General features: G+C 43.8%; 1 protein-coding gene across 3 annotated transcripts in view; it reads right to left on the reverse strand.

Annotated features, from left to right (window-relative positions):
- Positions 1-58: 58 nt before the first annotated feature.
- Positions 59-15,262, reverse strand: part of bltp3b (bridge-like lipid transfer protein family member 3B) — a 32,907-nt gene continuing 17,703 nt past the window's right edge. The window contains exons 9-24 of one of the 3 annotated variants that reach the window (XM_056367450.1): positions 15,019-15,102; positions 14,589-14,750; positions 14,006-14,118; positions 13,764-13,905; positions 13,068-13,261; positions 12,222-12,965; positions 10,710-11,413; positions 9,484-9,567; positions 8,569-8,717; positions 8,147-8,304; positions 7,799-7,949; positions 6,516-6,557; positions 3,397-3,656; positions 2,860-2,968; positions 2,535-2,692; positions 59-1,949 (exon numbers count right to left, since the gene is read on the reverse strand). In XM_056367450.1, the coding sequence (XP_056223425.1) occupies positions 1,821-1,949; positions 2,535-2,692; positions 2,860-2,968; positions 3,397-3,656; positions 6,516-6,557; positions 7,799-7,949; positions 8,147-8,304; positions 8,569-8,717; positions 9,484-9,567; positions 10,710-11,413; positions 12,222-12,965; positions 13,068-13,261; positions 13,764-13,905; positions 14,006-14,118; positions 14,589-14,750; positions 15,019-15,102 (3,383 nt within the window). In that variant the 3' untranslated portion in view covers positions 59-1,820. The remainder of the gene's footprint in view (positions 1,950-2,534; positions 2,693-2,859; positions 2,969-3,396; positions 3,657-6,515; positions 6,558-7,798; positions 7,950-8,146; positions 8,305-8,568; positions 8,718-9,483; positions 9,568-10,709; positions 11,414-12,221; positions 12,966-13,067; positions 13,262-13,763; positions 13,906-14,005; positions 14,119-14,588; positions 14,751-15,018; positions 15,103-15,262) is intronic. The other 2 variants (XM_056367452.1, XM_056367451.1) reach the window with 2 other exon arrangements.

The following is a 15,262-nucleotide window of genomic DNA, read 5'->3' on the forward strand; positions in this document are numbered from 1 at the left end:
TATTCAGGACATGTTATGTTTGATAAAGAGGAAAAAAGAAACACGATAATCTTAAACATTTAAATTGGATACTCTTTTATTTTCATCAGTATTTCAGCAGCTTTGACAAAATACAACTTATTACTTCTTGTGTCTTTTTCTTCCTCCATAGGTTTCAGAGGGGAGGAGGGCTGTGATGACTGGAGGAAAAACAAAAGGTGAAAAAAAAATTTTTTTTCCCCTTTCCACCTAACAAAAGTCTTCACATACAATCGTGTTAAAATCCTCCAACGTTTCAAGTCTTAATACCACGTTTGTGCAGAGAACTAGTTGTGTTTCATGTCATTTATAGGAACCAGAACAACTTTCTAAAGAGAACTGGGCTGGACTACAGCACCGGTTATGAGTGGCATATGTAGACTGACGGATGCACACGATCCACTGTTACTGTCAAGTGTGAGCAGAGACCTCAGACTGTCCTTTTATTTATTTTAGTCTGTTGTGCTGTGCCAAAGCGTGTGCTGTTAAAAAAAGTCATCTTTAACATTTACTCAGGGATTTCCCCCTGAACTCGTCACATAGGCGTGAAGCATGAACAGCAGCAGATATGGTCAACGCTTGTCTGTGAAAAAAATTACACATGAAATATTAGAAATTTACATGAAGACAGACACACACACAGACACACACACACACACACACACACGTAGTGAGGCAGCTTCAACGTGCCTTTATATCCTCCCCGTTCTTCTTTTTGTTTTTTTTTGAGGGGAAGACACGAGTTACTTGCTATCTCCACTCGTCGCCTCAACTCTTGTCCTCTCACAGATCTGTTTTATTTACAGTGCCTCCGTTTTAAAAGTGCTGCACATGTTAAGTAGCTATTTACATATAGAAAAATAGGAGGGATTGGGGGAACCGACTAGTGTGGGCCATTTTGCTGACAAAGCCGTGGAATTGAAATAGAAATTCATCCCCTACTTGTAATGAAATGCTTGTTCTGGCTGAGACACACACACACAAACACACACACACACACACACACACACACACACACACACACACACACATTCAGTTGAAACACTGCATAACCATTCAAAGTTCTGTAGAAAATAGTTACGTGTTCACATTCTTATACAATATACACTGTACACACTCTGAGGACGAGTGAGAGTATGATTTGTCTCGTCCCCTCCGAATATGAAAGCAGTAATTACAAGTTTAAATTTAACGCAGTGCAAAATAAGTCATTTTTTTGAGACATTCTTCTGAAGAGACGACATTCAGTGTTCCTTCATACCTACAGGTTTGAATGAAGCTCATCTAAGATTAACTGTGGTGTGTTTTTTTTTTTGTTTTTTTTTTTGTTTTAACTTACACAACAGAAGTGTGGGAGGGGTTTTCTGTAGGCACAACCACGGATATGGATCCTCATCCTCTTTTTCTTTCTTTCATACACATGCACTCACGCAAACAGACACACACACACACACACGCTCCAATTTAATGTGATTCCACCCTTTTCAAGCCTCCACAGTCTAAAGTGGAGAACATAAAACAGACAACAAGCGTGTAAAATCGTGTTTTTGAGTCTTTGCACAGACTCTGCATTGCTTTATGAAGGAATTATTTTGAAGTCTAAAGTCACATGGTGGCTCAGTCAGCAAATAAGCGCGTAAAGGGAGCCACTGTAGTAAGAAATCCCTCTTTTTCTTTACTTGTTGATGTTGCCTTGAATGATTTTAATGACCCTCGCTCGCTGCTGCCCATCAGTGTTGCTCCTTATCGCTGCAGACCAGCGGGGGCTGAACGAGTGGCTGGGTGTGAGGAGAGAGCCGGGCCTAGCTGGTGTTGACTTTGAGGTTCTTCATGCGGTGAAGCAGCGAGTCCTTCTCCATCTGAGCCTCAGCCAGCGCCATCTTGGCTCGGGACAGCTCCACCTTCAAACACTCGTTCTCCTCTATCAGCATCTGGGAACAATGAAGAAGGGCCACAGCGAGGAGTCAGGGCGTTTCTGCTCGTGTTAGCGGCGTGGAAACATTATACATAAATAAAAGATCCATCCCACCTGCCCCCACACCTAACTGTGATGTCAAGCTGTACTGACACACCTTGATGTACACTTCTTCATCAGCTGCTTTATTACGATTTTGTTTGTAGGTCTTGCTGGTCTTAAACATCATTATGTAACTGTTCACTGTCAGCGTTCCATATGAAAATGTAATGCATGTATTTTGCATAAATTGATGAATATCCCTCCCACTGTAAATGAAATGAAAGCCAAAAAAGAAACTGGAATAGCTTGGCAAAACCAAAATTTGGCAAAACCATCTTTATATCAGCCTCCAGAATGATCACTCACACAAAAACGTCTTTCTTGTTATTTTTGTAGGAGGAAAAGAAAAGAAAAGAAAAGAGCAGGAGCAAAGATTTGTGCGGCTACATGCATTTCACTAAAATCTTCGCCTTTGTGATTGTTTACAGATGTAGTGGGTGACTGTTTGTGCCTTTTACTCCCTTATACCCACACAGGATGACTCCATTGTGCATCTCACCTTTTCTCTGGTAGATGGAGGAGGGCTGGTGGGCGGGGCTTGGGTCTGCGTAGCCTTTGGTATACCGCAGACGCTGCCCACAGCCTCAGAGACCGTACTCAGGGAGCTGTCAATCGACGCGCCCTCATTCCTGGGTTTGGCCTCTGCTGCTCCATCCACTGAGAGGAGGAAGAGACAACAGAAGGGAGTTTGGAGGTGTGGATGTACCGAGCGTGGACTTAACAGCACATGTTAAAAGGACATGTTATATAACTGCCGTGAATCAGCGCTTAAGTGGAGGTGGAAATATCTGGCAGATGAGAAGGTGCATGTGTGTGTTCGTCACCTCCTATAGAGAAAGACCCGTCGTCTCTTCTGTGTATGATGAGACTGTCCACATGTAAGGTGATCGGCGAGGACTCCGAGTCGGAGGGATTGTCTCGTGGGCCGTCATCCTGAAAGATATGAAGCAAATGTTGAGTGCAGGAGTTTAAGTTTTGATGTGTGTGAAGAGAGGCCTGAGAGAGAGAAATGATCCACATCCAGGTTTCCACATCAGTTCCACAGCAAATCTACTCACCCATGAAGGAACCCAAGAGAGAGGGCAGAGAGGCCTTTCTATGTCATTAAACATTCAGTTCAAATCCTAATTCCAATTAGGCCATGGTTCAAAATATTTAACTTGGTTATAGAAGCTGCTGCACTGTATGGCAGTGAGTTATGAGGTCTATTACCGCTACATGACTAGAAAAAAAATAGGACAAATATCCTGCTGAAATGCCACAGGTACCGTTCTGCAACAACAACCTTCGCATAGAAGAAAAAACTCCCCGGGAGCTGAAATGACAGAGCTGCACATGACTGAAGCATCATAGATCCTCACCTTTAGGTTTACATGTGTGTTCCTGATGCTGATCTCCATGGGCAACACCTGCGGCGCAGAGTCATCCTCCAGAAAGTGAGCCAGGTTGCGCAGCGTGGACATCAGGAAGCTTGCTTGGTATCCGTGGAGACGCAGCTGTAGGAAGCCGTTGCGTTCGGCCAGCGGGGAGTGAGCGGCGGCGCAGGGCCCACTCTCCAGGCGAGCCCGCACCGCCGGACTGTGGAAGCCCTTGAGGGACGTGGAGCTGATCTCACCACCAGCTGTGAAGGAAGATACGGAGGCTGCTGTTAGCATTAGCTTTAGCGCCAGTGTCACATCTGTGGAGTTCATGTAGAGATGATTCAGCTGAAGGACATTTACACCTGACATTAAAACACACCCAGCATGAGGGAGGATTACTCCATCAATTTATCATTTTGGACAATTTACATACTTCGAATCTGACAGTAAACATCTTTCTTGAACAAATCCACATTCAGTCTTTTTGATTTAGAATCTGCTCATTGGTTGTAACGATATAAAACAGTTCAGTCTGATCCTGTGTCCTTGTGTGAACTGTTCAGTTATCTATTATCCATCACTGAAGTTCAGAAATGGCAAAAAAAAGTTGTTTAGAAAAAGTGTCAGTATTGGCAAATAAAAATGACTATTTCATTCTTTCATTCTTTTCTCCGCAGTGACATATGTTTGACTCATCTGCACTTGAGAACATGACCATAAATGTATCTGAACAAATGGGATTTAAGGTGATTATGGCACTGATCTTATAAAACTGCAGTTCACTAATGTTAGTGAGAAAGAGACACTTCAAGAAGAGTGTGGATGAGGTCCTCTCCTCCACCTGTTCAACAGTTAGCCTCATGAGCTAACAGCGAGGGAGGTATGAGTCCTCTACAGCTCCATACTTGTGAAGCCACACACACACACCTTTGTGTGTTCAAATCAAATGTGAGTTGTATGATCAAATTTCACCTCAAAATATGTCTCATTACAGAAGCTCAAACTGCCGCCTCACTGTGATATTAAAGTGATATTGTAATCACCTGGAAAGATGCCTTAGAATATGCCAAAACACAAATATCTTATAGGTCATAATCAGGACATACTGAGTGGATTTACTGCTTGGTTTGATGTAAATCTGCTCAGTCTAAAAAACAGGGGTGCATGTTAAGGCCAGGTTTAAACAAGGGTGAAGGAATAGGTGGGATGAGGAAGTAGAGAGAGAAAGCAGAATATCAGAAAGGAGAGTGGGAGACAGAAGTTGGAAACCAAGAAAAAGCGATGTAAGCTGGAAGGAAGGAGACTGAGATTTTGTACAATCCCACGGGTTCTTCGCTGCAGTGATGTTTAATTATTTCCGAGAACTAGGGATTAGAGGGTTTGGAGGAAACCCCCACCTAAGAATTGAGGATTCAATGTGAAGATTTAGCCACTGAATCATTTTTTTCCTTCCTTTTATGAATTAGACACTCCAAAGAAATAAGCTCTGATGTGCTAGAAATTGTGAAAGGCATGACAATGGAAGAAGTGTTTCACCCCTGAATGACCTGAATTTGACTCAGTAGCAGTAAATGTGATGACAGGATTCCTGATTATTAAGAAAAGAGGCAGAAAAGGTGGAAAGTGAGGAGGGAGAGAAAGAATACAAACATGAAGTAATGAAAGTCAAGGCTGAGAGACATTAAACCCAAGAGGAAGGTAATTAAAACCCTCCTTTCACACAATCTTTACCAGTTTATACACACATAGTAATTCAGCTGGCAAGCACACAGTTACAGGCACAATGTTTTAACAGATGAGAGACAACGTGATAAAAACACACAAGGCATGACAATGGCCACTTAAAGAAAAAAAATTTTTCTTCAATATGACTGAGAAGTGCGTCACATCCCTTTAATATGCTCTCTGAAGGAAAGTCAGGAGAGGGTTAATAACACAGAGCAAAAACATCCACGTAGAGACACACATACACACACAATCCTGTCAGCTGTTCTCAGATAATATGACATATTCTCTCTCAATCCTGGCCAGCTGGGGTTGAGGCAAATGGAGAGAGGAAAAATAAAACTAGAGATGGGAGTGGGTGAGGTGAGAGAAAGAGAAAGAGAGGAAGGGAGCCAGCAGCCAAGGACTGAGTGACTGTGATAAGACAAGGAGGAGAGAGAAAAGATGGCCTAGAGAGGGAGCGAGATGAAGGGAAGGAAAGGTGGAGAGGGAGGGGGTTAAATGACAGAGGATTAGCAGGAAGATGGAGTAGGAGCTGGAGGGAAGAGTGAGGGAGAAAGGTGGAGGAAACGAGAAAGAAGAAAGGGTAGAAGAGGAGGAGGAGGAGGAGGGATTGCTCTTGTGAGATAGGAGGAGGAGGAGGAGGAGGAGGAGGAGGAGGAGGAGCGGTGACAAGGGGTAAAGCTGGCGTTTCTCTCATTGCCTGAATCACTGGCCTGAAACTGCAAAGTCTGCTGCAGTGGAGAGATGAGGACGGTGGGGAGGAAGAGGGGGAGACAGAGGGAGGGCAAATTAGGGCCAAGAAGAGAATAGGAAGATTAGGGGTTAAAATAGTCTGCACAAATAGTTGCAGTTAATTTCGATCTGACTGACACACACACACACACACACACACACACACACACACACACACACACACACACACACACACACACACACACACACGTAAAGGTTCCGGGCCTAATGTTGCAAATAATGGGACCACTTATTCCATTACTGTCAAATTTACCCCCTCTTAAGTGCCATACACACACACACGCTGAGAGAAAGAGATCTCAGTGTCACATAAACGCCCGCTGCTGTTAAAGATGAGACAAACACGCGCGCGCCATGCGATCACTTGCAATTGCAACACACTGAATCTATATGTGCATCTGCAGTGCATGCCGTCGAGCAAAGGTCCTGAGTCTGGAAATGAGGAGAACACACACACACACACGCGCGCACACACACACGCACACACACGCACACATACACGCACACATACACGCACGCACACACACACGCACACACACGCGCACACACACACACTCACACGCTCAAGGTGGAAACAGACACGCTGAGCCAAGCATGCACGTGAAGTTACAGATGGTGAATTAACACACAGCAGTTACCTTGGCTGCTTTGAGCAGGTATTGGTACTGAACACACCATACCTGTGGGGAGTTATGGCAAGGTAAATAAAAAGGGGGAGGGGGGTGGCTGTGTTAGTGTGCATATGTGTATATGTGTGTGTGAGCGTGTGTGTACAAAAGGAATAATAGTTAACCTATTCTTGGACATTAGTGGATGAAGACTGGGGATGCAACAAACAACTATTTTCTTTATCTCAATTAATCGATAAATCATTTGGTCTGTAAAACATCAGAAATGTTTTGTTTGGCCAACAAACATAGTCCAAAACCCAAATAATCATTCTTTCATTTAAGAACCTGAAACCATCAAATCGTTGGCATTTCGCACAAGAAACAATTTGATTGTCAGAATAGTGGAAAATTAGTTTTCAGTTGCAGCTCTGATTCAGACCAAATGTATTTTTCCTCTCAGTGTGTTACATGTTTTCTGTTGGCGTCTATTGTGGGTTAACAGGGATATCCTCATAGTGCTTGCTGGTCATCTGTCTTGTGTTAATGTTAAATGTGAACAAGCAAAATACAGTGACAGGAGGGGTCAGTTATGGAGCATCCTGGTGGTTCAAAGAACTTCCTCTCTTCCTCTATAACATGTCCTTCCTCTCTCCTTCCTCATGTTTCCTCTCACTCTCTACAGTCAAAAAAACAGAACTAAAAATAAACTAAAAAAGAAAAGATGTTGTTTATGTGGCTGGATTTATTCTAACTCCACAAACACACACAGTGCAGTCATCCCCTGCTGATCCTTCTTGTTTGGTAGCTGGTCCCTTCACTTTCATGTTTGCCATTAGTTTGATCCTAAGAAACAGGCTCCAGCCTACTTCTACACAAGTTTATTTTGGCTGGTTTGTTTTTATGTATTCAACAAACTAAAAAATTAAAATATGATCAGCTTGTTCCTAGCTCCAGTATTTTGTCTGTTTATGGTTAGAAAAACACTGAGACATACTGTATATGAGCAGCTCTTCTCTCATTCCATCATCTATTATTGCAAGACACTCTTGCTTTTCTATTTTAGGTTTTGTGTGTTTGCCATAATTAAAGTACCTTTTCAAATCAGTGGTAATGATTGTTTGATACTACAATGCTACACACAGCACACAATATAAAAACACTAATTGAAAATGTGAGTACTTGCAGCCGTGCAAAAAAACTCAACTGTATATTTAAGATTTTAAAACGGTACTGCACATCAGAGCCAAAATAAAAAGCTCCATGTTTCATGCTCGGTAACAGAGAACGTGTGCATGAAGACGACTTTTTACCCAGGCTGCGGTTGCTGAGGTACTGTCTGAGGCTGACGTTGCCCAGCTGGCTGGGTGTGACCTGGCCCACCTCCAGACCCACGGCTGTGCTCTCGCCCACCACCTCCATGCCCACACACACCGACTGCACCTTCAGCACCAGCACCGACACCTGGACGACACAAACACACAGAAACAAGCAGGAAAATTATAGTCAACATAATCAGCAATTTACACATTCTACATAATGTATATAACATAATGTATGTCACACAAGTATAGCTATTTATTAGGTTATCATCACAGTATGTGAGATGACAGTGGTTTGTTTGTGCTTTTGCAGACTTTTGGAGGGTTGTCATGTCTTACTAGATCTTTGGTCGGCTCGTCGATGCTCTGGGACGTTGCGCTGACAGTGTCGGGGGACACGCCTCCCTCCTGCTCCTGACCAGTCGCAGCCTCGGTGGCACTCTCTGTGGCGCTTTGTTCACTGATGGCATCCTTGAAGCGTGAGATGGACACGTCATCTATGCATGAAGACATAAAAAATTATGATTCACAAACAAGTACACAGATTTAATATTGCCTATTATATACTGTCTTGCTTTGTCAAAACATGCTGGGACACTACTATCACAATGCTGCCACCTTCTGGTCAAAACAGCTGCCTGCAAGTACAGTAATAATCATTTCTTGTTTCTAATGGGGAGACACTTCGTCATTGAACACTTGCTAAATAAAGATTTCTGTGTGTGTGTGTGTGTGTGTTTGTGTGTGTGTGTCTGCTCCACCTCTCTCCAGCAGGCTGTATGTGTCTCCATCCTCCATCAGGTAGCTGTCGATGGAGATGTTGTCGAGCGACTGCAGGGACGGGCTCTTCTTCATGTTCTTATAGGACACTGAGAAACTGGACTGGGAGCGATCCCGCATCAAACGACCACTACAACACACACACACAAGCATGGAGTCAAAAGAGGAATATGTGTGAGCTAGAAGAAGTAGCATAAGCGAAAATAATTTATGTATCATTTAAAGTCTTACATATCTGCCTGGGAAAAACTGTCCATGCATGCTACTGATTTTAAATGTCTGAAACAGACACTGATTAATTTACAGAGATGAGAAAAGAATAAGATAAAAACAGGTCCTCTACTTTTATTTCACCACATCTGACAGGACTTTTGTTCTTATGCTGACACGGAGCCAAGACCACGGCGCTCTCAAAGAGCTGACTCAACAAGTCATGAATTAAATATCGCGTCATTCCTTTGTGTGGGGTTGTTTAAGGTCATGTAAGAACCAAATGTGCTATCCTCCCAAGCGGCAGACACGATCTAAAGAAAAATTACGACGGACAAAATCAAAGTGGCTCCCAAAAGACTGAGAACACAAGGCTGAAAAAAAGAAACTGACGATGTACAAAGAGCTTCCAGTTTCATCTCTTCCTTCACCACGACTCAACAGGTAGACACCAAACACAGAAAAAAACAACTCATTTAATAGATACAGATAGAACAGAGACACATACCAGCGTGTCATGCTCACATGCAAATGCATGCCCACAGGGGATTCACATTCACAGACACATTTGCACTGATTTGTATTCATCCAGGGATCACAAGAACAAGGACACACATACACATACAGAACATGTGCACCCGTACACACAGTCATTAGTACAGCTAGTCACAGATCCAGTGCCTTACATGTTGGACATGGAATAAAGGGAGGTGGATCTGCTGGAGTTTGAGGAGCTGAGGAGATCAGAAACCACAGACAAACTTCCTTTCCTTGGTAGAGAGAAAACACACACACACACCTCGCATGGATCAAAGCAACGGTCAAGAAGCAGAAAAGGAGGTGAGTGAGTCAAGAAATGACAAAATATATAGTGCTGACAGACAGTAGATGAGAAAATACACAGAAAGACATGGCAGCTAGAGAGCAGCCGGACACACATCATGTGAGAAGACTGAACACTCATACTGACAAACACTCATGAAGGGGTTCGACACACAGCTCTTGTGTTCAGAAAGACAGATTAACAGAGAAGAGAGACTCATTCATTAGGTGGTGATCATGTAGCTTAACCACAGTGAGTCTGAGGGGGAATACTGAAAAATATAAAAACTGTAACACACAATTACATGGATGAGATATGATCTCTTAAAGGGCTCCAAGTAATAATTATTCTAATCATTGATCTGTTTTTTTCAAAGAACCCGATTAATCGTTGACTCTATAACATGTCTGAAAGAGTGAAAAATGTCAGGTGAGGTTGAAACGATCAATTGATTAATTCATTTCTCAATCAACAGAAAATTAAACAGCAACAATCTTTAATAGTTCTGTCCCTTACTATAGCAAAAACACCATATATTTGCAGATTCCAGCTTCCTAAAGAAGATGATTTGCTGCTTTTATTTGTTTTATATCAGTGTAAATTTAGTATCTTTGGGTTCAACGATTTAAAACATCATCTCGGACTCTAAGAACTTGTGATGGGCATTTTCCTATTTTTTTTTTTTTTTTACAATGAATCAATTTATCCAAAAACATGACGATGTTGCAATTGTGAAGCCAAATACAGCAAATATTTAGCATTTTGCCTTGGTAAATGGTTTATCAATCATCAATATTGTTGAAAATTAATTTTCTGTCAAGCTACTAATTCATTCATTATTTAAAGTAGGAAATAAATCAGCCAGACAGGTGATCACTAACCCTTTTCTTGAAGGTAAAGATTCAACTATTTTGATAGTGTGACTAATGTATATAATGTGTTTATGATACTTGTAACAACTTAATTTAGCAAGGTCTCTTAAGTGATTGAGTGTAACAGTAAGAGTGATTAATGATCAATCCAGTACAGGACTTCTCAGTGGTCAGGACACTGTGGTGTAAACTGATGTTTGTGTGACAAACTGAATACCTGGATATCGACTGAGGCATCTTAGCAGCTGCAGCCTTGTCTTTGTCGCTCCAGTCTTTGCTGCTGAGCGGGTCAGACAGAGCGTCACTTGTCTGGGTTTTAGAGTCTGGTCCAGCTCCCATCCCCTCACCCAGAGCCAACCCATCCAACTGCGCCTCGCCCCCTTCTTCTGAGCTCCACCTCCCAGGGTTCTTAGCTGAAGTCCTCTCTTCCAGCAGCGCTTTGTGATTTAAGTCAGGACGTGCAGCTGAGGTGGAGGTGGGGACGAGGGGGGCGGGACCCTGCGTTGTTGCACTCTCTGAGCCTTCACCACATAACAGCTGGTCTACAGTGCATGACCCTTTAGCTGCTCCTCCTCCTTCAGACCCAGACCCTTCATTACCCTTATCCCCCTTCTCTGTCCCCTCTCCTGCATCGCTCCCAGGCTCCAGAGTTCCTCGGCTCTCTGAGGGTGAAAGCTCGGACACCAGAGGAGATCCTGAACCTTCGGGCTGGGGTACGGGCTTCAGCAGCAGGGACACTTCAGCACTTTTCAGCAGCAGGCCCAGGCAGACGGTAAAGGGCTGGTGATCTGCAGGACACTGGGAAAGATCCTTCCGTTCCCTTTTGGAGCCCATCTCCTCCAGGTCCTGCTGCAGTGTCTGCTGCAGGGCTTTGATGCTGCGCTGAAGATGCATCAGAAACAGATACTGCCGGTGGCTCACCTGCACACACACACACACACACACACACACACACACACACACACACCAAAGTGACTTTCTAATGACATAATGAGGAATCTGTGGTGAATCAAGCTTCTTAATTATCATTAACAGAATAATGTGAGAATAAACTGTGGCAGTGAGTACAGTTGTGGTTCCAGTGATCCCAGCATTAAATTCATTTTGGTTTAGCAGGCTCTAATGTTTTACGTATTGGAGGTCTGAGTATTGAAGGAAAAAAATCAACAGTTTGTTGGTGCTGAGCTGCAAAAACACAGTCAACTTGTGATCATTGGGTTTTCTTCTTCCAACAAACAATCTTTGGCTGAGTGTAAACACCAGAGAGCACATTAACTAGACAACAGATACTTTATATAATCATTTTGGCCTTTGAGAAAATTAATTACAGCAAATAATGTTTACAACCTTCAGTTGCAGGCATTGCCATCTGAACCTTGGACAGTGCTGGCTAGAAATGAGAAGCCTGCTGCGTGAAAGTTTTGTACATTGCTCTTCGCTAATAAAAAATAAAAACAGCAAGAAAGGAAGAAGTGAATATGAGATCAGCTTAGCAAATGTGGGTATTTTAGCAGCCTGCAACTGCACCCAAAACATGCATCACTCATTTAATCAAAAGTCTGATATCTGGTAAATGTAAAATCACACATAAACAATAAAAAGAGAGATGTTAAACCATTATCCCACGGCCCTTATTTTGTAACCCAGAACTTATAAAGATTAATGTCCATGTAAAGTTCCTTCATCTATTCTGCATGTCTGAAAAGAAATATAGGAATCAAAAACATACCTGAGCACTTAAATGCTTCTGCACATGCACCAACATATGCACATCTGCATTTTCACTTGATGGTGACGAAGAGGAGGAAGGCAGACTGTCCAATGAGAGGGGTTTATGGAGTCCGTTACTGGGTGGAAGTGTAGCATCACTGCTGTGAGATGATGTTGGTGTACCATCAGTGCTGTAATACTCCTTTAGCAAGCGTTTCCTCTGTATGCGTGCAACAGCCTCTCCTGATGTACTCCTGGACAGACCTGATCCAGCAGCGCCTCTCAGCTTCTCCTGATGCTGGACGACCTTTGCTGGCTGACACGCCCACACAGTGAGAGGGAAGGAGTCCACGAAGGGCTGCGGCCGCCCTTTGCCTCCACGGGTACCTTCATAGTCCACCCAGAACTGGGCGAAGTGCATCGCCCAGAAGTCTGTGGCAGCCGGCATCTTGAGGGCGTTAGTGCCCATCGTCGGCACCACCAGGCCCCGGTAGATGTCGTGGAGCCTGGTGTCTTGTTCATGAGCATGACGCTGGAAGACAGGGTGGAGGAGGGGTAAGGAGGAGGAGGAGCGAGGGAATGAAGAGAAAGATGAAGAGAAGAAGGGCTCCTCTTCAAAGGCCTGCAGCAGGGCCTCAAGGTGCGAGCGGGTGCAGTTGGCAGGGTGCCGGGTGTTAGTGGCCACCATTTCTGAAGTCTGTACTGAGATGGAGCGAGGCAGATCAGGAGGGCAGGAGGCCTCCCGATCAGTTGGAATCACCAGCTGATGGAGAGTAGAAACCAAGACATAAAAAGAATAAATACCAGAAAATATATTCCACACATTAAACCTGAAGAAAGGTCGTGTGTCTGTGATCCTCTTTACCTTGAGCATGAGGCCATCAACCTTGATGTCAACATGCTCGTCAGGTTTCTGGGAGTCATTGAGCTTGTAGATTTCCATGAACTGCTCCAGACTCTGCCTGAGGTCGAGGGTGAAAAGGTTGATCCACACCAGGCTGCGAGGATCCAGGACCAGCTGCAGGGCGTTCAGCTGGGCATAGAGGTTGGGACACGGGACTGAAGGAGCAGGAGCAACGGGGGGAAAGGTGGAATGACACATTAAAGAAATCACAGAGAAGAATAATGCCTTTTACTGCTTTCTCTGCAATGTTGTATGCATTTTAAATTAGCAAAAAAAATGACTGTCTTGACAGATTCATTAGTCAGAAAACAAAACCTCTAAATGTTCGTATAATGTTTCCTAACGGAGTGAATCTCTGGGAAATCCATAATATGAATTAATTGGGTGATCCCTCATTCAGAGCACTGGGTGTAATTCAGAAAATCAATGACCTCTCAGCCACACAGCACTCATTGACTTCCCCACAGCTGAATGAATGGGCTCAACGGATCCAAAAGGGGTGTAAGAAAAAGAAAGTCACAGCCAAAACAGTGGGCAGTATAGAAAAGCAGCTACTTACTCAGCTCATGACCCACTAATAAGGATTAATGTTTCTAAAATGAGATACTGCTTTCTTGATTTTATAGTAGCTAGAGTTTTAAAACACAGAAGTCATACTGGGGTAGTCTTTTCCATCAGGGAAGTAGTACTCTGTGAACTCGACGTGGATGGCTGGCATCTCTGGGGGAAGGTACAAGGACTTCTTATTACAGGAGATCATGGTTTTGGGGCTGGAGCGACGCTGGTCTGCCGTTGACACCTACAACGCAAGAAAAGGACACAAAGTTAGTAAAGGAGATAAATTAGTCTCAGAGATTGTATATATGAAGCTTTGTCGGACAGTGTATGTCTGTATTGACCTGGTAGATGCTGAAGTCAGCCATCCGGAGAACAAAGGAACTGGACATGAGCTGGGTCTTGGGAGTCTGAGGGGGAGTTTGGCTGAAGGAACTGCTGGAGGTGTTTATCTTACCTGAAGAGAAAGAAAGTAATGTAAGGGTAAAGAGAGAGAGATAAAAATGAAAAAAGAACAACAAAGAAGAAGAAAAAACACAGTGACCACTCAGTTCTCCAATGGGAAACCTCTGTGCCTTGAAAAAGGTGTGTATCACCGCACCCAGCTGTGCGCACACACACCGCGGTACCTGGCTCTAGACACCAGCAGCACTGGGCTGGAGGCTGTGTGTGTGGGCTCCACTCTAGGAGTCCTCCATCTGCCATCTCCCTAAGCCCTACTCCTCCTTCTGTTCTCTCCTGACTTCCTAGAGGCCCATACACATCGTCCCTAAGGGACACTGGAGGACAGAAAACCCACAGGGATGGAGTAAATGCTAGTGTGGTGCTGCATTTGTGCCAGGAGACACAACAAAAACACACACACACGCAGAAAAACTTGAGATATACCTAATCATGTTTATTGTACGTCCAAGTGTGTTTGTTTACCATGCTGCGGGGAGCCATGTGCAGGAGCCGGGCCTTGCTGGTCTCGAACTGCACTCTTTAGCATCTCCACGTTGGACTTGAACTCATCAAGAAGGTTCCGCGCCCAGCCCTCCCTGGTCTTGGTGGCCTCGCTGTAGTGCATCCAGTGGGCACAACTTTCACCTGGGGACGTTGGAGAGTAGGAAAATGGGTACACGTAATTGGACATCCATGGGAGTGGTTTGAGATATGAGGATACAGACACAAAGGTTGAAAAGGTGGGAAAAATAATCTTCATTTCCTTGAAGCTTGCATAGTGAAGCCAACTTTTAAAACTGTTGGATGTGACACAACAGCAATGAAAAGAGATGCAGCAACGATTGGATGGTAGCAAATAGGTTGCCGTGAATTCATGGTGAGGTGGTATTGGCCCTAATTGATGGATTCATACCTGCTCTGTGGAAAGGGTAGTAATCCAGAGTGATGGAGCTGAAGGAAAGCTGCATGGCTCCACCTGTTATCCTCTTGTTGATCACTGCACAGTGGAGGGAAAGATAAAAAGGGTCAAGTCAAAGCTTTTTTAGTGAAATGTTCCCAAAAATAAATCCCTGTGGTTTAAAGAAAGGCAAAGAAATGTGAATAAAAACAAAAAAAGACACTGAGATCTGAGCTTTAGCAGGTGTGCGCTTGTGAAG

The sequence above is a fragment of the Seriola aureovittata genome, chromosome 22 (genome assembly GCF_021018895.1).
Source record: "Seriola aureovittata isolate HTS-2021-v1 ecotype China chromosome 22, ASM2101889v1, whole genome shotgun sequence".
Classification (NCBI taxonomy): Eukaryota; Metazoa; Chordata; class Actinopteri; order Carangiformes; family Carangidae; genus Seriola; species Seriola aureovittata.